At 41.2% G+C, this 27910-nt stretch overlaps 1 protein-coding gene across 3 annotated transcripts in view; it reads right to left on the bottom strand.

Moving 5' to 3' along the window:
• ephb2b (eph receptor B2b) overlaps window positions 1-27910 on the bottom strand; it is a 121522-nt gene that overhangs the window by 21567 nt on the left and 72045 nt on the right. For all 3 annotated transcript variants that reach the window (XM_026167135.1, XM_026167138.1, XM_026167137.1), the window contains exons 4-5: window positions 11816-11971; window positions 9028-9363 (exon numbers count right to left, since the gene is read on the bottom strand). In XM_026167135.1, coding sequence (XP_026022920.1) covers window positions 9028-9363; window positions 11816-11971 — 492 coding nt within the window. The remainder of the gene's footprint in view (window positions 1-9027; window positions 9364-11815; window positions 11972-27910) is intronic.

Genomic DNA, 27910 nt, shown 5'->3' with positions numbered 1-27910 from the left:
CAGAAGAAATGCAAGCCAGGTTAGTATATGTGGACAGAGGGAGGGAGGGATATTTATACATTTTATAATCAAAACCAGTACATCTCTTTAGTGACTGCATGTTGGTGGATCTAACAAGGACATGCATGGTAGTGAATGACTGTCACTACAAAAGTTGATAGACTGCGAAAATAAACCAAGGGCAATCTTATACCAGACGGTTTCATGTGTTGTATATAAACACAAGAGAAACTGTCAAAGCTGCTGCCAAATCACACGGATTCTTAAAATTCTTAAAAGTTTTCTTTTAATACAACAAACTTTGTACATTCTCACCCACCCATTTCAACTGTTAAACACTTCAGATGGACTAAAGAATACAATATGTGTGTTGTTTGCTTCTGTGGGCAGACTTGGGCATTACAAACAAAGTCTGAGCTGTCTGGCACAGGGATATGCGTGGAATTACATTTGTGTCAAAAGCAGCACGCGAGATAAAACATGAGCGCGAGAAAATAACTTCATTTCATAGACGCAGGTATTCATTGCCTCTCTCAGAATTCAATTCCTCGCTTGTAAATTCAACAACCCGTACACGTAGAACAGAGTTATCATACTTTTATTTCATACTGCCTTTTTGTTTTTAACTCAGTTTAGTTTCAGTTAGTTAGATTTTCCTGTTTCGGTTTAGTTTGTATTGTTTGGAAAAGTTTAGTTTTAGTTTTGTTTTTATTAGTTTCAGTGTCTTATTTTATTTATCATTATTATCATAATTATTACTATTACTATTATCATCATCATTATTATTATTATTATTATTATTATAATTATTATTATTATTATATGGAGGACGTGTCAGAGGCCAAAATTTAGGAAAATTTGTACAGATATTACAATAAAAAGTTGGCTCCGGATATCTTGTGGATATCCAGAGTCTCATTAAACAGGTCTATCAGGTTTAGGTTAACATGTTAAGCCATAATAACTGCGTTATGCTATATTTGTGCACTCTTGTCATGACAGACTATAGGAGTGCAGTGGTTTCAGTCTCTTTTAAAGATTTCTTCAGTATTAAAGTGATCTGGTCATAATTGTCAGCACTTCCTTGGCTACACACACACACACACAAAAAAAAAAAAAAAAAACAGCTGATAGTTAATTCCTACCAAAATGTCTGTGAATGTTCTCAGTCAAGGAGCTTGGAAAGAAGTCCAGAAGTCCGTAAAGAAGTCCAGATGCTTTTCTTTCCAAGATCCTTAGACTTAATTCACCAACTTTATTTTGTAGGTTGTGAAGAAGTACAATATGAAACAGTGCCCATGTTGCTACCCAGTGAATCTCACTTTCAAATGGTAAATTGATCGCACCAGGCACAGAGGTTATGGTGTCACTGCTTCGAAAGTGACGAATCACATTAGTTTCCTTCTTCCTCAGTGCTCCACCCTCCCGACTCTCAAAAGTCAGATTGATCTGCGTGAGTAGAATTCAGCTTCGTGATCAGAGCTGCCTGCGAGAGTGTGAATCCGCTGCAGAGTTTGCCAAGCAGGCGCACTCATGTGAATGATGAGTTCTCTCTGAATTCAGTCCATACGAGTTGCTGAATTTATGTACAGGAAATTACAAAGTAATTTAACTGTTTGTGATAATGAATATCCACACTTGTGAAATGAAATGATTTGTTCTTGATTTTGTTTTTCCTCGCACACCACTTTTGACAAATATAATTCCACAGGTGTGGAATTAAGTTCTTGACACACACAGCTCTGAGAGGAACTGAAGGAACTCCATTTAATCAGCACTCTAATTTAAATGTATTTAAACAAGTTCTAAACTGCCATCTACAAGGAGAAAAACTCCAGAAGCATGTCAGTGTTTTACAGGGTTGGAATGACCAGGCTGTTCTCATTCCCTGGGCACCATACACTGCTGTAGTTAAAAATGCTGGCATCAGAGATACGCACAAGGTGTGTTTTGGCATCAGGGACTTGATGAACCAGGCTGTGGAAAGAGTGATTTAAATCTGATCCCCTGGCATCACATTTAAAGCAGGGCATGGTTAATGAGAGGCATATTTGAACTTAAACCTAACTGTGAGTTTTTGGTGCCTAAACCTAGCCAGCAAGTAAAAATGCAAGTAAATATGAAATAGTGTGTATTGTGCAGTCTCCTGACATGTTTAGGACTTAATCCACCAGCACCTATCTGATCTCCAAATACAAACTTTATTTAATATCTTTCTGCTTTCAGTGTACTGAATTATCTACACCGTGGGACACCTTGTGTGCATATCTGAAACCCAAGTAACATCTAAGAGAAGAGCAAAAACGTAATGCACTGGGATAAAAATGTGTTTAAAAGAGTGGATAGTGTAACAACGTGAAGATATGAAATCCAGTATGGTGTGACATCCTTCAAATGGAGATCTGTTTAAAGATAATTTATTTGACAGCGATTTAAGCAGTGTCCTGATTTACTATCACTCTCATTTAACAAATCTGAATATGTACGAGGATTTACACAAGTTCTGTCAGTTCCTGTCACTCCCACTCAGTAGCTCAGAAGTAATGATTATCTAAAATAAAGAAGATGTGTAAATTGCATTTACTACACCTGCTTCATTTCTGTGTCAATGAGCAGCAATGACTTCTGTCTTTACATTGAAGTCATTCTTATCTGCATAGTATGAAGTTGTTATAATGAGTGGCGCACAATAGCACAGTTTCCAAAAGATCATCTCACATTATAAAGTTCCTGACCCCAATTTACAGTTAATACGTTCAAGTGGATGAGAGTCTGCAGCTTGTGTGTTCAGTATGATCCGTGCGAGCGAATCAAGGCTACATTAAAAAATGAGAGGTATTCATGACGTGCGAGCAGGAGCGGGGGGAAGGTGGCGTGTCACGATCACACCAGAAATTCCAGACGGGAAGAAGACAGTTGCTCAGACAGTGACAACTTTGTTTTCCAGCCGCCTTCAAAGGAATACTTGGTGTACATGACTGCAGGAATTTGAGTGTGTTTTGTAAACAGAAAGGTTGAGCGGGGACACAAAAAGAGGGGATCAGGGAGAAAGTCAAAAGAGACAAAAGCGGGGAGTGGCACCGAGTTTATCATAAATCCATTTGCTTAATTGACGAAGTTAACTCCATAAAGTTTATAGAAAATCACTTAGAAAACAGCGAGCTGATTACGTTGTCACCCCTTTTTGCTTCATGACCTTTATTTATTATCTTTTTTAATTATCAGAGCTTCATGCTCTTGAATGTAAAAAGTAAATAAATGATTGCACGCTCAGTCATTTATGCACCTCAGTGTATAGCTAATACACTCAATGTTAATGAATAATGTATTCACGTTACGCTCAGTTTGACAGCCCACAGACCAAAAGATCATGGCCTTTTCACCAAGATGCATATACAGCTGAGGTGTTTTTTTCTGTTCTGCTTTCCTGTATAAATGGAAATGAGAGGGAAAAGATCCATAAAATCTACCCTGAAAAAAAAAAATTCAAATGACTACTGAAAGATTTATGAATAAAATCAATTAGTTAACTAATTTAGAGAATCCATGTGCTAATTCTCTTCTGGGGAGTCATAATTAAATTCTTATTGCTTATTTAAAGCCTGTAGCTGTGGCTCAGGTAGAGTGGGTTTCCAATAATCGCAGGGTTGGCAGTTCGATCCGTGGCTTCTCAACATGCTGAAGTGTCCTTGGGCAATACACTGAACCCCAAGTTCCTCCTTTTGGCTCAGTATCAACAAGCACATGAATGTGGTTTATGTATGGGTTGCTGGCTTACTACCAGAACAGCCTTCTCTCAAGGCTCTGTCAGTACTGAGGTCCAGGTGCATGCTGAGGCCTCCTGTCTGTCTGCCTGGCTGACCTACACTGGCACCCACCATATGTGCCCTTCTCAACACCTTCTGTCACTGTCACACTGCGTGGCATGTATACCGGTGGTCCCTGTCTGACTCTCAGTTTATTTTCTATTTTTCAGCTTGCATCTCTGGCATTTTGCTGATACTGAGCTGCTGCTCCACTGAGAAAATTTCTAAATATTTTATCTCAAGTTTGTTTGATTTTTTTTCTTATCTTGGTCTGTTAGTGATGTGAACTGCATATGCATGAGGATGTATTATAACTTTTTAAGATACTATATAGTGAATGAAGCACACATAAGGCTTTTCAAACAGAAACACTTTTTTAAAATGTTACGTTTCAAGTCTGATCGATAAAAATGCCACTGTACTAAACAAAGGCAGTCAATCAGTGGCCGTGGCCCAAAAATAATATATCTTTTGTAACGGGTTTCAGTGCCCTCAAGTTAACAACGTAGTAGCCACATTGGCTTTTTGGTGTACTGACACATTCTGGCGGTCCCAGCTGGCTCTGTACCAGTGCTTTTCACACCATGGCGCAATGGAGCAGCAAAGGACTTGGTAGCCTGGTTACAGTGGACCTGGGCAATTTGGACCATAATTAAGTCATAAATCTTCTCTAGACCATATGAAAAGGCTGCACCCGATTACACGCTGCCCCCACCGCCACCCCACCCGGGTTCCCTCGCACAATCAGCCAGTTCACCTGATAAGAAACCAATTCAGTTCCTCTGCTTTTCAATAGCATTAGCAGCAGCTCACCTTGAGTTAATGAAACGCCTAAACAAATATGTCCTCTGAAATCTAATATACTCAACCAGAATGCAATATGGCAAACACACTGAGGATATGGAGATCTCATTCATCTGTCTGCAGAATACCGATAAGTACTCACTGAGGTAAGAGATGATCTCTATTCTATGCACTGAAATTAATGATACAGCATATCTAGAGTAAGCTATAACATAAATGTCAGTTCTGTTCTTAGCCATTATTTATTCATGTCTTGTCTGCATACAATAACTGGATGGATTTCTCATAAAATCCCTACTGACATAATCCCAACTTCAACCAGTCTCAAGCAGAACCAATTTAAAGGGCCGCCTGGTCACTCTGGCTTGGCAATGGTGGTTTATTTAAAAAATGAGGCAAAAATCACAAAACCTAGGAAATGAAAACATCTAAAATATACTGATAACGCTGCTATTTGTCTGTGTGGCTACTACAAAACAATGTAATTTGCCTTATTGCTACATCTTTTTGCTTCACCTTACTGCTACTTTCATTTGACTGAAATCTACTAAGTTAAAGATTGAGTCAGACAAATGAAAAGCTCCCCAAGAATACAGTGAGATGTAAAACAAAACTGCAAGTTGGTGCAGAGTGAGAAATTCTCTCTGGACAGTCATGCACAGTCATGAGTATACTGACAAAAACTGGATTTGCTGGATATAACCTCTTTTTTTCACAATGCACGTGTTCAGTAATTCACTGCTTAGAGGAGGTAATGACACACTTGTTGTAAATCTTCTTACCAAACATAAGATGGACAAATATAAAATCTATCCTCACCGCATCATGTTCACTGCACAGAAGAGCAATCTCTTTAAAAGAGCTGAACTATTTTGGGGCATTTGTCTAGTTTACGTCTGTTTGCCTCTTTTTTTCCTTCCTAGGTTAGATTAACTAATGAAATGTAATGAAATGATTATTTTACTTATTTAAAAAATAATAAACATGACTTCCCTTTCCTGTCTAACTCTTTGCCCATAAAATATTTGCACAGAGTAGTGACTTGAAAGAAACTGCAGTTAATAAATGAAATTGCAGGCCAATGGTGAACGTGATATATACAGATGTTTTTCATATTTTTTGGAAGACAAGGTAGACGACTAAGTTGTTGCTAAGTCAGGCACTGAATACGCTAGCAAGAAATCTATTCACTTTTTTTCTTGGCCTTGTGTTGGCAGTACAAGCCACACATTCACACACTATTTTATTCTATGCACACCCTGCTGTTACACAGACTAATGGAGGCATCCTGGGATATTTGGAGTTCAATACAGTATTTTACCAAAGGAAACTTTTACTTGTATACCCACTAACTCCTGAGCTAGACCCTCAATTTCTTTATTCTCCCCCTGAAAGGAAGGGAGGGAGTATGTAATCGGTTGTGCTTGTTTGTTTGTCCATTTGTTAACATTCTAGCAGCCCTAGTTTTCAAGATATCATTTTCAAATTTTGTGCGATGGTAGATACAGCTCGAGGTGATTTAATCTTGGTGAAAATTAGGTCAAGGTGACACCAAATTTGAAGAAACAGTAAAAACTTTATTTTACCCACGTATTGTCTTCACACTTTACAACAATTTAGCAGGCTTTGGTGGTCACAAGTACCTTTGTTGGCTAAGCATAGTTAACACCCAAGGTCAGAACTGGCTTGAAAATAAATCACAGCAAACGATATTGAGTAATATATCATATGGAAGGGCATGGAGAGAGCCTTTTTATTTTTTCAATATGACACCCTATGACATCACAATGGCACCATAACAGGCTGACATCGTCATATCGTAATAATAAAAACTAGAAATATCAAAAGTTTTAGTATAGCCCTTGTCCTGCAGGGGGAGTTGCACTCTGAGTGCTCTGGTTTCATTTATAATATTGTTCCACACCCAGTATCAACTATCAGTATAACTAATTTAGAATATGTATACATATAGTGCACCACAAAATGTTTGTGAGGATGGTCTTGTGGCATAACTACAGATGCATTACCCAGAAATGGCTTTTTCGCTGCTGTAAAGCATCTCTTTTGCAACTCTCTGCCTGATTTCCAGTGCATATTTCATGTCCCATATAAGTAACATATAAATACAGTGAAGCCAAAGTAAATGGCTTAAGTGTGACTCATTATTACAAAAAAGGCTTAGAGGCACATTTCAAGGCTTCTGCGTATTGCACACAATACAAGGTTTGGGGAATTAGTCATACGCTTATAAAACAGGCTCAAACGGCATTCAGCCCAGAATTTGCTTTTGTGTGGCATTACACTGTGTAATCAAGCGCCACACTTTCCAGGGCAATCATGTCCTTTATCACAGAGGAACTGTCGCCAACCACCTACAGAGTGGGAGGATAAGCCCTGTAGGTAATAGCGTGTGGTGGGTGCTTGATTGGGTATGGAGAGTGAGAAGTTTTGCTCATGCCCCCCCCCATACCCCACCACCCTTTACACCAACAAGTCATAGCAGAAGAGGCAGCCATCCGTACAAGTAATGAGACACACTTTTACGCCACTTGCTTCAAATTTTCTTTTTTGTCGCTTTCACAGAACGCTCTAGCCGATGGTCCAAAGCAGGTCGGATTTACATGCATGTATCTACAAAAATTCATAGACTCTGGCTTTTGTTTTCTCCATCTCACGCTCTCATTTTCATTGTAAGGGGAGGCATAAAACTGCCTGAGTTAATTAGGGGTGACACGATGTTTATGTAACCTCCAAGCCTCACAAACCAGACGCAATTATGGCCTCCAGTCCCTGTGACCCCAGCCTGTAGCGTAGCACGGCAAAACTCCAATCCTGTGTCCCTGGAGTGAGCAGTAAGGTGATGGGGGAAGGTGGGAACGTGGACAGGGGGGGAGCAAGAGTTGAGTTCTTTTCACAGCTCCATCTGACGGGAGCTCTCGCTGCCTAATCCAAAGTGACGGACACTTCAGTGGAGAGGGCACAGAGCCCCCCAATTTCCGCCAGGACCCCTCGGCAGGAGAAGCAGAGAAGCCAAGGGTTGGGGTGGCAGACTTATTGTGGCCCAGTGAGACAGAGTGGGGCAGGGGCCTCATTACAACGCTTAACTGCACTCACAGGCCCTCATTAACCCACCACACCAGTGACTCAAATCAAAACAGACAATAAAAAGAGGTCTGTGCTTGAATAAAGGCCTCTGTTTTAGTGTGACAGAGTTTCAGCATTGTAACGGAGCACTTTATGGAGCTTTTAAACAAACAAATCACATACGTTTGTTACAACGGGTCACTTTAAATAAAGGATTTCCCTCTTGTAGATATCATCATTCAACTTGCATACAGTTCTCTCGTTGTTTTTCTTTTTTTTAAAAAGGCACAAGGAATTTATGATTCAAAAATGAAGGGCACCAACATGGTGCTGTAAGAAGCGCATTTATAAGACTGCCTGCAGTGCAAAGGCATGGATGATGAGTGATGACAGACACCTAAGCCTGCTGCCAATGGAATGCAAAGCCAGTGCAAAGATTAAGTGCAGGCTGTATCCCTCCGCTCATCAGTGCTTTGGGAAACGAAGCTTAGCCCGCCAAATGATGCGTTTCATAGACACAATTAAAGAACAAATCAATTCAGCTGCCTCGGTAAAATAATCAGAGATGCGGTGGCTGAATTTGGCTGCAATTGCATAGTGGAAAGCTTGGAAAGCGCCAACCATTGCACAAGAATGATTAAATAAGATTTTGATTTCTATAAAATCCTAAAGATTACAACGTTGCCCCACTTATCAAGATGTTTTATATTAACATACTAAAATACTGGTTTCTCGTTCATTTATGAAGGTTTTTTTAGTCTACAAGGTAGCTCATACATTGCGATACTAGCCTTGCTTTTATTACTTTTTTAAAAATATAATTCCACAACCAAGTGGCTGCATGCGTATAAAGCTGTAATCACTGAACCGCAGATGAAGTGGGGAGACAGCAGCAAGCCTGCTCTCAGCTCCTCAGTCTGAAATACATGGTGATGAGGTCACACTGTAAAGACCAGCAGGCCATCACATTCTGTCTGTCACATCATCAACGGCACTCTCCTTCCCATTTACAGCCCTTAATCTGCATACATCACCATGCAGGAAAGAAACAGACATAGTGGAGCTTTATGTGCTCTGCATTATGTGCTTGTAGAGGGGTTTGAGCAATGAAGAGGTTCTCTACAAGGAGTGTGTGACAAAGGGGAGAAGTACAGAAATAAACACAGTGAGAAGAGGAGAGAAGAGAAAAGAGAAGAGAAGAGAAGAGAAGAGAAGAGAAGAGAAGAGAAGAGAAGAGAAGAGAAGAGAAGAGAAGAGAAGAGAAGAGAAGAGAAGAGAAGAGAAGCCACATGGGGAGTATAATGTGCAGAAAAAGACAGATGGGTCCACTTACCAGCCTGGTTAGTGGTAATGTTGACTGAGGCATACTGAGGGGAGTAGGGGCTCTGATCTGACACCCCGTTGACAGCCTGCACCTCAAACGTGTACTGTGTGTGGGCCAACAGGTCACTAATGTAGACCCGAGTTTCTGTCAGGCCCAACTGGCGGGGTAAAAACTGAACGTTGTCCCCACATCGGGTGCACCCTCCTCGGCCTCCGCCACAGCTTTTGCAGATGATGTTGAAGACTACATCCTCGCGGCCCCCTGAATCTCGAGGGGGCATCCACTCCAGCATTACAGAGGTTTCATTTACGCTGGAGATCACATTTTGCGGCGCTGAGGGGACAGCTGGAAAACACATAAATGTGTGCATTTATTCTAAATGCTGAAAAGTGCGAAGAAAAATTAATCAATAAAAAGGGAAAGAACACTTCAAGAAACAAATGAAAATGTAAAGAGGATCCAAGTCACTATTTTGACTCCAATTTTTGTCACATTACAGCCTTTACTTTTTGTGGGAAGGGGGGGGGGGGGGGGTGTCAAACTGGAGCAAAGTAAAAATATAATAACTATAAAGTTGATGCAAAAATGAAGCCAGGCAAGACTTACCGACTAACAGGCTAACTTTATCATTTCATTTAGAGTTGGTCCTGTTTCATGAAGTTTGTTATTGAAATTATAATACGAAGCCCCCTGAACCAAACAAAGCAGTAATTTAAATGTAAAACAAATGTTTTCCAAACATAAACTCATTGCGTACTTATTTCTAATATAAATCATCATTTTTCCAGAAGGATTTTCCTAATCTTAAACACAGCTTAATTGTAGCATTGGCACATCATCTTCTCGATTCTCGTTCTTTTGTTTTGTATTTTTCCATTTTTCGGATAAGACTTTTTTTTTTCTTTTTTTTTACTAATGCAACATCAGTGGTGGTTTCCCAAAAGAGCCCACCCAAAGAATACACATGGAAATCAGCTTTCAGCTGTACCTAGCACAATACTTGTATTGTGCATTGTCACTTTTTAATATCTAATAATCAGTGATTAAAAAATTCTATAGAGATTTGCAATAGCATTGCAATATATACACAAATGTTGCAGCGTTTGCCATTAAATGAAAATTGCTTCTAGGTGGACCAGTGATGTATGAGGATCATGGACAAAAAAAAGGGAAAGAAAGACGATGAAATGTGTTTTTATTCATTATGTTATTCAAGCCAAACCTTTAAAGACATTTTTAGTTCTATATAGAATTGGTGTAATTTTGGGATGGAAGTTGTATTGTGTCCTTGATGGTGTGGAGGGCAAAATTACCAACCCTATTTAAACAGGAGCAGAGAAAAAGCCCGCAAAGATACTGTACAGTCATTTTGAGGTCCGTGCTGACTGCATTCCAAGCTGGCAGCGCCTCTTCCCTCGGGATGCCCATTTACACTTTCTCATTTTCAATGCTGGTGTCCACTCCATCAAGTGTTTTCTTAACATCTATTCTTGACAATTTTCTCATGGAGCATCGTATAGAGTTACTGCAGCGGAGAGAAACCTACTGTTTCTCCTATTGAGACATTCTTAGCAGCTAGGCATTATAGAGTGGAAACTTTCCACATGGTGCTACATGTTGAGTGACAGGCCAAACAAACAAACAATGAGAACTGTTTAGCTTTTACAGACATGTGCACCTAATTATGGTAGACGTATCCTCCAGGACTAATGAGATAAACAATTCCACTCCGCCCACAACATCCTAAAATCTGAATCGATCATTTCTTATTTAACCTCGTTTTAATTGGCAGCAATTAACAGATCTCTGGCTCTGGAAGAAAGCCCACTGGAGTGCCCTTCTTGGTGTCTCTTATACATAGAAACATAACTCCTCCTTGGCATCTCCTTCCTGGGGAGGAGGACTAATATCCGCCCCATTAGCTGGCGGGCCGCTCTGATGGGCCCATTCCCTTGCTTTAATCAGGCCGGGCCCTGCTGCTCTTAATACGGGTGACGTGACGCTGTTGCTTTCTCATTCACAACAGCTGCTCAACTCCCAGAGCCAGGCTTATGCAAATCTCCTTTGTTGGAGACCATCAAATCTTTTCCCTCCTCTCTCTGTTTCAATAGACAGAGGGGGAGTGTGAGGAAAAAAAATACTATCGAAGCATTGATAGAGGCTTTTTTATCCCACTTTCTCCCATTTTGTTTTAGTTAGACTGCGCTCTATGCAGTAATTCCGTCTTTTTCAAATACACGCACCCATTCTCCCTCAAATTCCTCCTTCGTGTCTTTCTGCATGTCTTTCCCTCGCACTTTACCCCTCCCTTGCTCACTTTTGCTTAGGTCTATCCCCGGCCCGTCTCTCTCGTCCAACCTCTATGTCAGTCTCAAATTCAAATTCAAACAGCTTCATTGGCATGACAAGAGAGGGTCTCGCCTCAGCTCATTCTCCAAGTCTGCCCCCTCACATAGCTATGCGGCCTGTCCCAGTAACCTCTGGTCTGGTTTGGAGTACGGACTGTGTGATGTTGAGGAGGGGCAGCTGAAGCTTGTGTGCTGGGTCAGATCTGTGGACAGCCACACTATGAGCATGTCAGCATCCCTTTCGTGTGAGGGACAGCTCTGACAGGGTTTCTGTTTGGAGTTACACAGACTACCACTGTCCTTTGATCCCGGAGCGCTTCTGCTTGTGCTTGTGACATGTGTGTGTCAGAAAGCTCATATCTGACGCCAAAACGTTTTCCATTCATGTCTGTGTATTATGTGCAAGTAATTGGCAAGTTCATATATCACAGCTTCAGTACCATACATACTTGTGCAAGGCATCTGGAGAGGATCTGAGTCGGTGCGATAGTATCCATTTCGGCAAACGCAGTTAATAGCACCTTCACTGGTGGTACGGCTGTTGATGGGACACTGCATACAGGGCTCATCTCCTTGAGTCGGCTTGAAAAAGCCTGACAGACAGGCTAAAAGAGAGAAGAGAAGAATTTTTAAAATCACAAGCAGCTGATTTTCAAAAAGCAGACTGCATGTGAATACATTTTTGTATGACTGAAGTACTAGGTTTCTATAATACTATACTCATCATTGTGGCAGTCTTAAAAAGGGTAGCCATGTAATTCCCTGTATATATGCATCCACTGCCAATGCATAGTTCATATTGTGTTATAAAAGAAAATCCATCAAGTTACCAGAAATCAAATTTAAAAACAAAAACATACACACCATAAATCAAACAAAGATATATCAGAGCAACCCTGAATATAAACACACACTCTTGCATGCCTCTGCAGATATGGCTACATGTAAGTTTGCTCTGAATTATTCACCACGCTGTAGTTGCCTGAGAAATCTCTGAAGTGCCCCGCTTCCTGTTAAGATCCCTTTTAAGGGCCTCTTTCTGGAAACATGGGAGGAAAGTTACATTTATCACAGAGACTGTGATGAACACACACACGGCTCAGCCATTAAATGTTTTATCTGTGCATCTGACTTTGTGTGGGTGAATCACAGGCTCTACCACTGGGTACATCTGTTTGCGTGTTGCCACAAGCGCCACTCATTGCTGCGATAAACAAACTAACTTAGCTGTCTATGAAATCCCCTTATCCTCCCCTTTCCAGTCACATTCCACCTAAACCTTCACTGCTTAAAAAAAATAAATAAAATAAAATAAAAATAAATAGCCTTTTTTTCAGCATTTGCACCTGCACCATGTCGAGAGATTTTCTCGTATCTCGGGCCAAAAAAGCTACGGTTTTGCTTCAGGTAATCCAGCTCCCACCTGCCCCTCCGATAAAAGAATATAGAGGTGTTGAGACGGAGACATGAAATAGTAACATGAAAAATTTACACACGGGACACACTGCATATCGGTGCGTTAAAAGCCCTCGGGTCTTTCGGTGCTTTTTCTGGGTAGAAAGCAAAATGGATTTAGTGCGATGAAAAGAAACAAAAGACAGTAGATGAATGCTTCCTTGCATATTTCTTTTATTTGAAAATTTAAAACTGTTGATTTATATAGGGTCCTTTTTTAAAATGCACTTCAAACAATTTCTCTTCCTCATTAAGAAAACAAGTTATCCAATTTTCTACTAGTATTAAAAGCCTTACTATTACACGACTGCCATTTCTACACTGTAAAGTTATAAAAACACAGCCATTATTTCATTCTGAGACTATACTGGCAATTACAGCTCCACTGTAGCATCTGGAATGTGGAAATATCAGCAGCTGCAACTCCCATTTAAAGGAGGTCATTTCACAAGGCAGAATTAGTCCGGATCCAATCCCAATGTTTAGATTATGCAGACACCAGTGTACTCATAGACCATACAGGCCACAGATTAATGGCCTTTTTCCCTTTTGGAACTCGACATACATTTCTCAGAGCCATCACCTTCGACCACCATGAAGAACAATTCTCTGTAGTTCAACAAATCATAATAGTTTAGCCGTATCACCTACAGACAGTAGAGTAAAACATGCGCTACTACTTTACGAGGGGGCACTTTAAAAGAAGCTTCATTAATACAGTTTACCGTGAAAGCTAGTTTCATTAAAACTAACAAGAAACAGAAGAAATCATTTCTTTCATTCACTGAAAAAGTTACGCCTTAAAGACAAAAAGTACAAACAAACAAAAAACAGTGTTTTGTTACTGAATAGCACAAACGCCAGAATGGCAGAAAATTATTCCTGAACAAAACGGAGACAATCTTAAACATCTCCTCACTCAGTATTAGCTTTGACATGTTTTTCTACCACCGTGATTGATGGCTGAAAAATGTTTCGGGGTACAGCGTGAAACATGAGGCCTGGACATTCACCCTGCCAGTCAACGGGGTCTGTGAATGAGGCCCGGGCAACAGCTATGCGGGGAATTGCGATCGAACTTCAGCGGCGCAGTGAGGTCTATGAGAGCGAGGCGCTCTGAGGAGCAACACCAAAGGAAAAGGCATAAAGAGGTAGTCGGGGTGGGGGCGTAAGGACAGAAACAAAGAAAGGAGAGGGGCGATGTGGGGAATGGCTGTGTTTGGAGGGTTTTCAGCCAAGGATTCGAGTGCATCACTGGGCCCACAGTGAGCGTACAGTATGTGCTGTAACAGTATGCAGACGGTGCATAACAATCAGAACAATGACTTGCGGAGAAAAATGGAAGTATTTAAATGATTAGCACTTATAAAGCCACATGATGCCATGCTACCACAGTGGTTGCATTTAAATACTCTGTGGCAGCTGTTGGATGGCAAAATGGTAGTTAATTCTTATTTTCCCACCAAGTCCCAAACCATCAAACATCTTTTTTTTTTTACTGTCTACTGTAAGCACATTCAATTAGGCGTGGAAAAAGTTTAAAAAAGCATTCTTTGTTCATCAATTTTCAAACATTTCTACACACTTACAAGTTCCTGTAACACCACAAAAGGTCAAACTGTAACCAATCACATGAGAGCAGAACAAAACTCATCATGGGCAAGTAAATAACATTTCCACTTCGAGTGACTACCTACAACAGCGTTGCTCACTGTGTTAACACCTATTCAAGTTACAAGGAGAAATGTCTGTAAAAAACATCCTATGCCATTTCAAGAGGACACTGAATTATATGTCTTGGCTTTCCTGTGTGCTTCACCAGGGCCATTATTTTGGGGAAATATTTAGGGAATTTCCATTTTACTCTCAGATGACAGATTTTAAGAGTTGCACAGTTGTCTGGTGTCAGATGTAGAGAAGCAGAGACACGGAGAGCAGTGATTAAAAATCAGATCAGAGCTTTAATTCCCTACCTCCCTGCCTGCCCGGATTGCTGCTGCTGAGCTGTTTGATCATCATGCTGGCAGTCTTGCTCAACATGTGAGAACTAAAGGCTGTTATTTTGGATGCTCCTTCAAACTTCAGATATCCTTCTGGCAAGAAAGGTTTAATTACTGCAAGAATATTCATTGAAAAGGGCTCCTCTGTTGCTCCTGCTTCCTATACACACACACACACACACTGCTATTAATATCATCAATGGCAGCAATCAAACATGCCAAGTTTTCCTATTAGATCTCTGGAGACTGTGAACGTGGATTTTTGGAAATGGGACACACAATAAAACGTGGCAATAAGTCAAGAACAAAAGCCGCATAGAAAAGCTTTAAGGGAATTTATAAACACTTCAGACTCAATTTAGTGGTAGCTGTGTCAAAAGGTCCAGATCACCCCTAAAATTGGTTCCAGGCACACAGCAGGCACGTTCGCTCTTAAATCCCAAATTTGAAAAATACGTGAAAACCTCTGCCAGCAGGGCGAGATAGTTTTGTTATGTTACGTGTTCATCTGAAGAACGAGTATTGCATTACTTTAATCTAACAGTAAGTCTTAAATCGTAAACTGAATACCTTGCCCCATACACACATACCAAACCCCCAGCTGCTCGTGTCTGCCTATGTTTATGGCTTCCAATAATATATAGTGACATAAAAGCTTTAATTAGGGTTTTCTGCTCGACTCACTGAATAAAAATAGTTGTGCTGGAGCTGTGGGGTAAGGTAAGCCACTGCGCTAGGGTGCTAGTCAGTTTTTACAGCAGGTAATTTGCTGGTTGTTTCAAAGGTTTCCTGAATATTATAGCCGAAAGATTTATAACGCACTGAAGAGGAGACCTGTAGCTAAATCCACTGTGTGTGCATGTATTTATATGTGGGAGGGAGCAGGGAACCATGTTAAAAGAGAGAAGAGGGTTGAAAGCTCAGAGTATGACAGAGAAAGGAAGGGAGTGTTGTTTTCAGTGGCAATGACAACATGAATGGCTGCGCTGGCCTGTCCCCTTTGTCCAAATCAAATGTCTCTCTCTCTCTCTTGCGCGCGCACACACACACACACACACACACACACACACACACACACACACACACACACACACACACACACACACACACACACACACACACACACTTTCATATCTAAATGAGGACATCTAATTGACATAATGGTTTAAAAATGGCATTTTGTCCCCATAAGGGACGTTTTTGGTCCTCACCAACACAGTACACACACACACACACACACACACACACACACACACACAAAGAGACCAAACAAAATCAGGGCCTTTGACATTTCCATCATGGCTTCCTGGGAATTTGGTCACAACCAGACAATCAGTTGGGAGATACAGGTAATCCAGTCTATAAACCCCATATCTATTGTAAAAGATTAAAAATAAATAAATAAAACAACCCAGCACTTCTCCAGCCTCCGTCTCCCACCATCTCTCATCTATAGCGTGCACAATAGCAGCCTTCTTTGTCCAGGAGGATGGGCCATCACAGCAAAAACAGCACACCCTTCAAGCCCCCTCCCAACTCACTCTTTTCAGGGCCCAATCCACCCTCCCCAAAACTGCTTTATTTGATGAACACACCATCAAAGAATAGACAAGGGAGATAAAGACAGGCAAGGGGTGTGTGTTCATGTGTGGTGTTCAAGGTGTAAAAGAGAAAAGGCTGGAGGGGTGAAAAAAAAAGAAAAAAAAGACAGAGGTGCTAGGTTTTGTGTGCACAGCAGGAAAAAGTGCTGAAAGCGGTGAAAATGGGCAGCGTCAGAGGGATTGTGTGTGTGTGTGTGTGGGGGGGGGGGGGGGGGGGGGGGATTTCCCTGTATTCCTCTGTGACCAAAGAGGCCCCTAGAGCGAGCCATGGACAAGTTTGGGCTTCCATTTGCTTTGGTGCTGCCCGTAAAAACTACATGAATCACTGACGGGACAAATTAGAGGCTTATATAAAGAGATTTGTTCTTTTTACAAGAGAGACCAACGCTCATTCAAAGGCCTAAATTAGATTAAGACAACCTGTTAGCTTTTGCAATGGCTTTCTCATTACCTTTACTATCATTCAGCCACAAATATAGACTATCAGCCCTTGAACTGGTCACATCTGAGTGGAGTGTAACCTTGTGAAATGTCAGTCACAGCCACAGATAAACTATAGTGGAGCAGCCACGAGTTGCGTGTCTGTTCTTGGGACCGAGGACAAACCGGCTTGCCCCCCTCTGCTTCAGCACTTCCATGGGGAACACTAGACAGCACTGTTTGCAACACAGGGTCTCTGCAATTCAATTAGGAACGCAGTCCTCCTGGCCATCTAATTCAATCAGGCTTGTGTGAAAGCTATTAGACAACTGGCATTCGCTTCACTCCACACACACATACATATGCACACACACACTGGCACACAAATGATATATTCATTTCTCCCTGTAGGTTTCCATGTCTGGTGCAATTAACAGGTCTGGGGCTCTGTGTGGCTCCTCACACTGTGAGCCAGGACAGTGCCAGTGTGTGAGGGTAACCACTGATGAACTCCAAGGTGTAAATCAACCCACACTCAAACTCAAGGATACCACAGGGTCATTTAAATGGGGTATATTGTAAGAAACTCCTGTCTGATATTCAACTTTTATAACTAAGGCAGGTCAGGAAAACTATAACAAAATTTATTCACTAGATGGGTGAAGAGGCTAAACATACACGTTTGCTGATCTTACATACATACATTTTTGCGACTTTGTGTGCTTATGTACTCACAAAGGTGACTGGACTCATGCATCCTGGGGTATGAGAGGACAGCAGAATGATTTTTCCCACTATGTACCTCAGCATTTTGCTCTAAGCTGTGTTTCCTATGCAGTTGTCACAGAGCTCAGATCCCCAATCCCCCTCCCTTCAGCAGAGTCCTTTGAGACAGATTAGGAGCCGAAGTGAGGAGCAGATTAGCTGGGAATGTGGGGCACCTGGGAAATGAGCTCCGAGGGTGTAGGCACCTTAGGAGGGCTAAGACCCAAAGCACACATACACACAAACAGGACCTGTACCGTACCTACTCCCAGGAAACTCATTTAATCCATCTTCTTCTGATGCACATACATCAACACATAAATAAGTAGAGGCCGTAAAGCAGAAAGCTACTAATAAACCCCATCTGGCCATGGCCCAAAGGACAATTTCAGCTCATACTTCAAGGGCTTAACCTCATATATGTGCCACGTATATGAGGCTCACCATCACAAGGTTTGGTATTTACAAGGACAAAAAAAAGTTTTCAGAATGTCAGCGGCAGCTAAAAATATTCTGCAAGGGAAATATTCATCATGTAACAACTGGTGTAAATTAATTTCCAACTAACTGACCTTATTTCTTATTATCTCTTTAACGTTGGCCATAAATAACACAGGGGAGCAACAAGGCACAGATATAGTACATATTACGCTCAAGTATTTTTGGTCTCTTTTGAATTTTTTATAAAGCAGATTTTGATAAAGTAATTTGTATTTTGTTAACTATAATCACAGTTGATTTTTGGAAAATATTGCATACATGTACGCAGCTGGGGATAAAACGGATTTTTCTTTCTGGCTCCAATTAATTGGACAGATATGTTTTAATTAATCTATTCAACTTAATTCTTTTAAGACATCAGAAATTTTCTGTTGAAAAAGGCCTCAACACGGTTCCAGTCCCAACCCCCAATAGATATTCAGTTTAAATTATCATAATACAGAAAAGCTGAAAATCTTTATTTGAGAAACCAGAAGCCGGAAAAAAAAAAGGCTTTTTTCCAAATTTAATATTTTCAAACAACTGATGTACTTTCAATTGATTAATTAAATTTTTAACTCGAGTCATATATCAACACTTTGGTGCAACACTAAAGTACGCACACCATGAGTACACCACTGCACTCAAACACTCAGCGTCTCTGCAGAACATCATTCCCATGTGGCACATGTTAGCTTCTTGACTCATACAACATTGGCAGATTGGCCCTCTGTTCAAGACCACAACGCTCTCAAGACGATCATCGGGTCATAAATACCAAAGCGGGGAAAAAAAATCAGTGAAAACTATCTTAACCACAGTATTTCCATACTGTTTGATAACTACCATCTGTCAATAAAGGAGGAAACAGAGATGAAAGGAAAGTATCACTGGAGCCATGCATGCTGCACAGTAATAATGTCTGGAATTTTCACTGCACTCTGTTTTTTCATCTTTTCCCACTTTTTTCAGTAGGGGAGGGGAAAAAAAGAAGAAGCACAAATGGTGAAATTACAGGCATCTGAGCCAACACATATACACACAGGGTCGAAACATGAACAAGGCTAGAGGGTGGGCGGTTGGGGGGAATAAAGCAGAAAGGGTCATTTCATGCAGGCAGATCACTTGACAGCTTGCTCTCCAGAGGATGTAGAGGTCCAATCAGGTTGCTGGTGGACCTCTTAGGTACATTGGGTTGCAGATGGTTGGGGTGTGGCAGGAGGCATGCCCCATTGTCTGCATTAATCTCTATTTAAGATGGCTTGTCAGCCTTGAGGATCCACATCACACAGAGGGTAGCTAAAATGTGTCCCATTATTTGTAGTGACAGATCATTAACAAGACTGGAAAAAAACATCCGTTAATGCAGATAATGGTATATAATTTGAAATTAGAACATGGTACTTCATAATCTGGCCACTAATTAAATGTCTGTGCTTGGAAAAAGTAATTAATTCAGTAAAAAAAAAATCTGTGGTTTATTGCAGAAGGTTCACAGATGTATGCACTTTGCTTGGTTGTTTCAAATAGCTGAATTCTAATGAGCTTTTTGCATATTTACTAATCACTGCTACAGTTGTTCTTCATTAAACCATCATTTCACAGCTGTCTTTAAATAGTTCGAAAGTTTTCAAAACTATTTAAAAGTCCGTTTAAATTCACCTTTGTTGCATAAAGTTATTTTCCCTCAGCCTTACCTAACATTGCATGCAAGCTGCAAGTAGAGACACTGAACTTTTACTGTAAGTTGACACGGCATACCAGTTATTGTGTTTGTAGTACCTCGGTGTTTATGACAGAGGAAAAAAGCTCCACCTTTCTTTTTACGTACCAGCTGAATGAGTGTGCACTGTTTCAAATTTGAGATGGGTAGGAAATTAGAAGACACAGTAGCGATCAGATGTCAGGCCGTTGAGCTGTGATCGTAGAGGCAAACAAAAGAATGTGTGCAGGCTCCACCAACCCTCGCCTGCACCTTCGTGGGAACAGATCACCTGCTGCACCACGGGATGCATTGAAAAGCACAGCATCCCTCGAAACGCAAGACTATACAGTGGTTGCAGAGTTGCTGCCTCCCCCCCTATGGAGAATTACATAGGGGGGAAAATACATTCCAAACTACTCATGCTCTATATCACAGCTCTCTAAGGCTATGAATCAGACATCTATTTTTAAAGCATTTCTGGAGGACTGTGTTTACACTACGTGCTTTCTTGAGATGTAAAGATCAATGTGTCTGAACTCCTTATGAGTTTTGACTGGGGCTGTTAGTGCTATGGCCTCCTAAACCCCCAAATGTGCCCTTTTCTCAAGGACAGCCAGTTGCTAGGGCAACAGGAGCCATTGCTATGTGAGGCAGCTTCCCCGCTCCGTTCCGCAGGCTGCACCCGGACCTTACAGCCCCGATCGTCTCAGACTGCTGATGACAGTAGGACTCGGTGAGCCCAGGAAGAGGATAAGAGGTGGAAAAGGAAGAGGCAGAAGAATAGTGGGACGAATGGATGATAAATAACCTCAGTGACCCACTGAAGACAAAAAGCACGTCGGCCTAGAATTCACATACTCATCTTCGTGTAGATAAGCAATACAGAATGACTTGTGCTGCACAGTGTGTGAAATAAACAACCTATTAAAGTTGTCCGACTGTTTTTGGAGCTTGTCTGAATTTGTAAAATACCATCAGCTTCACATTGACTTTAATCTTCCTTATCTAGTTCAACAGGCAGCATTTATTTTCTGCGCAGCACAACAGCCCCAGTAACTGGCATCCTGGCCGGTACAGGTGAGAGGCAAGCTAGGAGATTGGTAGAGGCGGTAGAGTCCTTTGTGCCTGGAGGCAGATGTAGGAAATAGCTGACAGAGGCAATCACCGGTCTGTATATGTCTTTTTGTGTGTCTGTGTTTGTAAAGGACAGCACTGAGAGCAACAGCAAGCAAGACCGAGCAAGAGAGAAAGAGACGAGGAAAGACGGGGGAGGAGGAGGGAGGCTTTACTAAAATCCAAACAAAGGCAGAAAGCGGCAGCTCCAAGCTCGGCGACAGAGGCTCCCTAAGGTGCAGTCTAGCTGATGGACAGGTGGCATAAAGGGGCTGCGTGTTGTCCAGTCAGTAGGGACAAGGGAGGTGTCACAGCAGAAGGGTGGGGTGGGGGTGGGTGTGAGGGGCAGTGGGGTGAGTGGCATTGCAAGGAGCAGCTGGTGCTGAATCCTGCCACTGTCCCTGTGTAACCCTCCAATGCACACATACAAACACACAAAGACATACCTCATACAAAGCACAATAGATAAACAGTGCCCCAAACTGGACCGTGGGTATAATTTTCAGGGGCTGGATTTCATATCTACAACCATCTCTCCCTGGAGTGTATTTATTGAAGATTATATCAATTCTTCTGACCACAAGCATTTAATGAGGCAGTAGGGAGTCCGAGTGAATTATATTATCCATTTCATCTACAAGAGAAGAAAAAAACTCCCAAAACAGCTGTAACGTGCCTATTTGGCACCTGTGCTCGCATCCATGAAGCACGTAGACACACGTCTGCACAAACAAACGTTACTTTAAAAATACATTTATAGACAAAATATTATTCTTTCAGCCTGTCAATCAGTAGGAAGACACGTTTCAACCTTGTTCAGCTTCTTGCAAATGATAAATAAATATCAAATCCTTTTGCAGACCTTGTAAGTTGCCAAGAATAATACAAGGCAAAAGGTGTACGTTTCACATATATTCTCTGCTTTGATCGCGTGACTCAAATCAGGCTTACTTGTCAAATGGATAATAAGTTCATAAAAATTCAAGTCATGACAAGCCACGGAAGACAAATCACCAAAACACAATTTTACCCGACTCAAAAGATGCAACCTCAAGGAGCAAAATCAGACATTTGCACCTACACAAAACACATCCAAAACCTCCTCCCTGCTCCATTACACCTGCACCTGAAAAGAGTGGTATTGTTGGGAGGAGATTCATTTGAAGGCTTTAATGACTGCCATTTAGAGGTGGAATACATTAAATAGTCCAATCATGGCTGCGGAGTGAGGTGATGGCCCAAGCATATTTATACTGAGTGAATACATCGACTAATTAGCCTTTAAATATGTCATTAATTCATCTAAAACAAGCGATCTCCGAGCTATTCATCTGCCTGCTCTACATCTTCTCCCCCTCTATGACTACATCCTTAACCCCGATAAAGGAGGGGCTTAGCTGGCTGGTCTCCCTTCCATTTGTCCTAATCAATGGAGACTGTTCAGCCAAGACCCGGGGGGTCAGTGAAATTAAGTATCCAGCTCACACAGAGGATCAGGCTGATTCTGGGGCAGAGGGAGAGATAGGCAAGCCCTTTGTTACCTTGGTAACTAGTCTGCTCCTGAGTTTCTCCAATCTATGCCTTCAGGCCAAGTCTTCCCTTGTTGGGGTGGCTTACACCAAAACAGCTGCTCTCTAAGAATAGTTACGCACTGTGTCCTGTTCATGGAAACATACTTTTTAACATTTTTTCATGAATGCTTGGTGTTTGTTTATGCTCATTGAATAGACAGTATTGCCTAGAACCACTGAAAACATATTAACACTGATTTGTGTGAAGTACTTGCCCTTTACCATGGATGCTCCTTGCAAAAGTATTAATATATTCACACAAAGCACTAACATGACTAACACTAACATATTCTAGCACTTTCTTGGTTCAAATCTCTGAGGTAAATAAATGGTTTTATACTGTAATTATCTCTTTTGTGGTTCACAGAATGGCAAAGCCAAAGAGAGACAGGCAGGTCTGAACACATTACATCTAGTTCGAAGACCTTTCTAAAAAAATGTTTGTAAGCGATTAACTACAAAGGGGGTTAAGAAAATAATTACTGTATATAAGGATAACCATTGATGCTTCCATGTTCCCTCGCAAAGCATCTACTCAAAGAATCCTGAATCCTCTTCATTTTCAGGAAATGCTCCTCTATGCTATGCCAGGTGTTAGCAATTTGGACTTTTTAAGGAGGAATGAAGGCCTGGTTTCAGTCTGTATTTTAGTTTTTAATTTTGTTGTCAGCCCTACAGAAACAATAACATTTGCTGTAATGGGATGTGCAGTTACACTACGTTAATGGATAAATGCATCACTTCATTGTATCTTTAATAGCATCTTTTCTCTTTACAGCATACTGGTTTTGAACCCAACATTCAAATTGTTTCATTATGGGTTGTGGCGAAAACTAATCACATCTTTATTAGATGAGATTTTTTATGTATGCCCATCACGTCTTGGAGAGTCTCTGATGAGGCTAGTCAATCATCCTCAGTTAGAGACGCTTAATAGTATGACTGAAATGCATACATGCCACACATAAAACCCTAATTCAGCGCACCTTGCCTGAAGCATAGCTTTCCACTTGGCACAATTCAACACATTCCAGTACCACATATGTGACATACCCACACAAACCAACACATATCCCCTTTGACATTAATGCCAACGTACTGAAAAGGTCATTGTACAAATATAAAGGCCTAGAAGATGCCTACAGTCGCTGTCTGAGGAATAGCTACTGTACTGTACGTAGCCATAAGCTGACAGTCATGTGAGCCATCATTACCACATCTATTTGTGAGAAATTTACAGCACTGGTATAAACTTGCCTATGCGCAAAAAAAGAAAAAACAAAGACATCAGTCAGATCCACTTTTGGGTTTCTAAAGTTAGAGTGTCAGAAGTTGAGGCAGCTTCAAATGAGTTAGGGCCTGCAAAAGGACGACTGGCAGATTAGTCTTGGGTTCCTGGAGGCAGCAGGATTATCCTAGGGAGGCTAGCGGGGGTCATGTCAGTTTCACTCAGACTAAAATCCCTGTCCACAGAACCCATAAATGAAATGCCAAGTGCAAAAAAGCCAACAAAAAACAAACAAGAAACATTACACATGTTGTAGATGGTCAGAAATGCCATAGAGGTGTGCTTTCACAAAGCGCCAGACAAAGCTAAAGTAAATTTGTGTAATATCTGTGTCTTAGTCGTACAGGTTTCTGAAAATCGAATAACCTACTATTAACAGGGGGGAGATGAAGTGCCAAAACTATTTTAGAAGATCTGGTACAATGAGAAAACAGGACGGTGGAAACACTGCTACTCTTGCTTTTCTGCTTGGAACTTTGATGAGGAAACGGGAAGGGCAGCCTTCCAAAGCCATTGATTTGTAGACCTCTTCCAACTCTCTTAACCAGAGGGAGAATATACTGAATACATTAAAAAAAAAAACAACCTGCAGTCCTATGTTGTGATTTTTTTCAGGGGTCTTTCTTTATCAACGTACAATCTCTAGAACCCTGGCCTGACATTCACTATTATTGTGAATTAAGGTGTCAGAAAAAAACTGTTCAATTCTAAACAAATAAAACTTTATTTGAAAGTTTATTTCAATACAGAAAAAGTATAAAATACAGTAACAATGTGTTCCACTGGGAACCAGTGCGGGCCTCCTAAGAGGTCAAATACCTTCTTATCAGCACACTAACAGGTTCTGGCTCGACAAGCTCAATTAGCTAGCGCTTAGTGCAGTGTATGAGAAGTCCACGCTCTCAGCACAAGTCCCATATCAACAGAACCAGGGAGATGACAGACAAGCCAGGCCCACAAAGGCCCAATTGTGGCTATCCCTAGAAGACCAATGAATGACTAACGGAGGAGGAAGGACTTATGTTCTCAGGGGTTTTGTGATGTGGCTGATAAAATCTCTCAGGTGAATGACAATGCCACTGTAGAAACTCTACTGAATAAATTACTTCCATTGAGGTCAAAATCCTGAAATGAGTTTTACAGAAAATCTAGTGTTGATAGATGAGGTTAAAATGAAAGATTGAAACTGGGAATATATTAAGTATAATGTGCTGTTTTCTTTTGCATACTCAAGGATTTACAGGAAAGAACTTATACATCACTTTTGATTGGGCTTCTGTTTTGTTTGGAAGACCAAAAAGATAAACAGTGAAGTGCTTAGGCACATCTGATAAAAGTCTTCTGATGAAACAATGACAGTATTTCTGGATCGCTGATGATTTGACTGGAATAACAGTGATCCTGTTGATGCCCATCCCTCTTGCAACATAATACTGACAGATAATGAGGTGCGTCAGAGCCATGATTTCAATCATAGTCAGTCATTTAGTAATGGGAAACCTGCCTGCTGGCATGGCGTACAAGCAGATGGAATTTAAACCACCTTTTGCCAAGTTTTCATTGGCTCTTTTCCCCATTGCCACACTTTATTAGCAATGAGGTACAATACTGTGAATGATCCGTACTTAATCACACTGCCTGCAGGCCAAATTGACTCTCATAATCTCACAAGTTTTCATGTTGTTAAGGAAACATCTTCTGAGGGCCTTGAGTGTCATGGTCCTGGGCCATGTGGGCCCAGTATTCTTAGTTTCTTGTATTTTTGTATTTCGTTCCTTATTTAGGCCATGTTTCCTACGTTGTCCTGTTGTGGTGTTCCTTATTTGACTTCCCCTTGTGACTTTTATCCCCTGTGTGCCCCTCTATGTATCTGTGAGCCCTCATCTCCCCTCCTTGTTTCATTCCATGTTTCCCCAGCCCACTATGCCCGTGCTCTCTCTCTCCTCCTGTTTGCACCTGTGTACTTCCTGTTTTACTTTGACAGTCTCCCGTCAGTGTTGTTTACTCCTGCCATGTCTTGTTATGTTTATCTGTGTCAGCTGTGTTCCCATGTGTGGCCACTTCCCCTGATCATTCCTCTTGTGTATTTAGTCTCTGTGTTTCATGTAGTCTGTGTCGCGTCGTCTGTGTTACCACCCCCTGTGTTCCGTATCTCCAGCCATAGCTTTTTCTTAGTTTATGGCCAGTTTAGGTTTTCTGTTTGAACTATTACCCTTATACTGCCCTCGCTCTGGTTTGTTCTGTTATCAGCCATAATAAAAGGCTCGCTTTTGTTTAATCCACTCCTGCATCTTCGCTTGTGTTCGCGTCTGGGTCCAACACACACATTCCCACACGGTCTATCTCCACGGACCGTGACATTGAGAGCATGACCAAATAAACGAATGCTGTGATCAAAATGTTAAAAACAGATCCTCTAGACTACACTTGTGCAGGATTCCTACATTGACAATGGATGTGTGCAAATGTTGTGTCCATCTCCACAAGGAAAATTTGACTGTCTTCTTCCTTGTGTAGACTTGACACAAAGGCTCCACTGAAAGAAAACTACTTAACTACAAGCAATCTGTTGAAATAGGTCATTATGGTGGAGGCAAGCTGTGAATGCGCCACATCCCCAAATCAATACGTGAATTGCTATATTTAGTAAGAAGGTCGCAAGGAGGAGTTATCAAGGCTCTAGAAGGAATGAATGACATCGATGTATCAGTGCTGTGCTTGAGTGGGGCCTGCTCATTTTGGATTCAGATAGCTTCAAAATGTCTTCTCTATTGGGGCTTACTCTCTGTGGAGTGCTGAGCTATCCCTTACGGTGGCTGAAAATGTCACATTCTGCTCAGTGTCAATGTCATAACATTAACCTTCACGATGGTACACTCATACAGTGCAGAGACATATTCTTTCTTATTCTAATTGTCAGTATTCTCATTTGTATTTAAATCATGCAGAATATATCTCGTAGGGAGTGTTTACATTTAATGTTTTATATAATTTAATTAGGTGGGTTGTCGATTTTAAATTATAATCTTCTGAATATTAGTAATATGCGCAGATGCTACCTAAATGAGATAAAACAAAATTTTAAAAACTATAATCCTTGGATCTTCTCTCTGCTTTTGGCAGATGACGTGATTCTGTTGGCTTCATCAGGTAGTGGCTTCCAGCTCATACAGAGTTCACTGCCGAGTGTGAAGCAGCAGGAATTATGGGAATCACGACCTCTAACCTGGGTTAGTAAGTATTTTGGGGTCTTGGTCACGAGTGAGGGGAGACTGCCAAAAGGATTGGGGGGACGTCCACATTGAAGAGAGGTGATGAGAGAGCTGAGCATAAACACAAAGCTGTCAATTTAACAGTGGTTCTTTGTCCCCACCCTCACCCATAACCTAAAGAATGAGGTTGCAGATACAAGCAGCGGAAATTAGTTTCTTTTGAAGGGTGGCTGTACAAAGGCAAAATTCATAATGTAAGTTAACTATAAATCATATATATATCCTATATATCTTACAGTTAATATCATCCCATAAACAAAACAAATCCACTCCCCTGCCAAAGGAAGTTTATGATAAGCAGAGACATAGCATAAGTTTACACTGAGTCTTTCTTTCTAAGTCTCTTTTTGTTCTATTCCTCTTGCCAAATCACCGTTTAGTTTTAACTATGTCTGTCTCCCTGAGAGCTGACAAGATCTGTCTTTTCGTTTCAGCTAAAATCCCCAGCATCGCGATGACTTCGCACAGTGGGAAAAAAAAGCCAAGACAGAGGGAGACAAAAATCAAAACAGCCTCATTAATAACTGTGACTAATATATTCCATACAGTTCTTTAAGCCTGTTACTTCAGAAGAACAGAGATGCCTATATTGTGGGGGGAGCCAGTAGTGGCCCCAATGTGTGCTGAGATGGTGCCATACAAAGTCAGTTGGTGGGGTGTAATGAAAACACCCTGCACATGAAAATGCACGGATACCCCCACCCCTGATCCCACCCACCTTAAAAGCGAGTGAAACACTGTAAAGACCACACAGCCTTGAGATGACCACAATAAACCAGAACACTGGTCCCAGCACGAAGTGAGCATTTCCCAGGCATCAATACGCTGCAAGGCCAATCTGTGCTTTATAGTAAACACTGGCGGGTGGTTAATG

Source organism: Astatotilapia calliptera, chromosome 5 (genome assembly GCF_900246225.1).
Source record: "Astatotilapia calliptera chromosome 5, fAstCal1.2, whole genome shotgun sequence".
Lineage (NCBI taxonomy): Eukaryota > Metazoa > Chordata > Actinopteri > Cichliformes > Cichlidae > Astatotilapia > Astatotilapia calliptera.
Note: the sequence above shows the minus strand (reverse complement) of the source record. Positions and strands in the feature narration are given on the sequence as shown.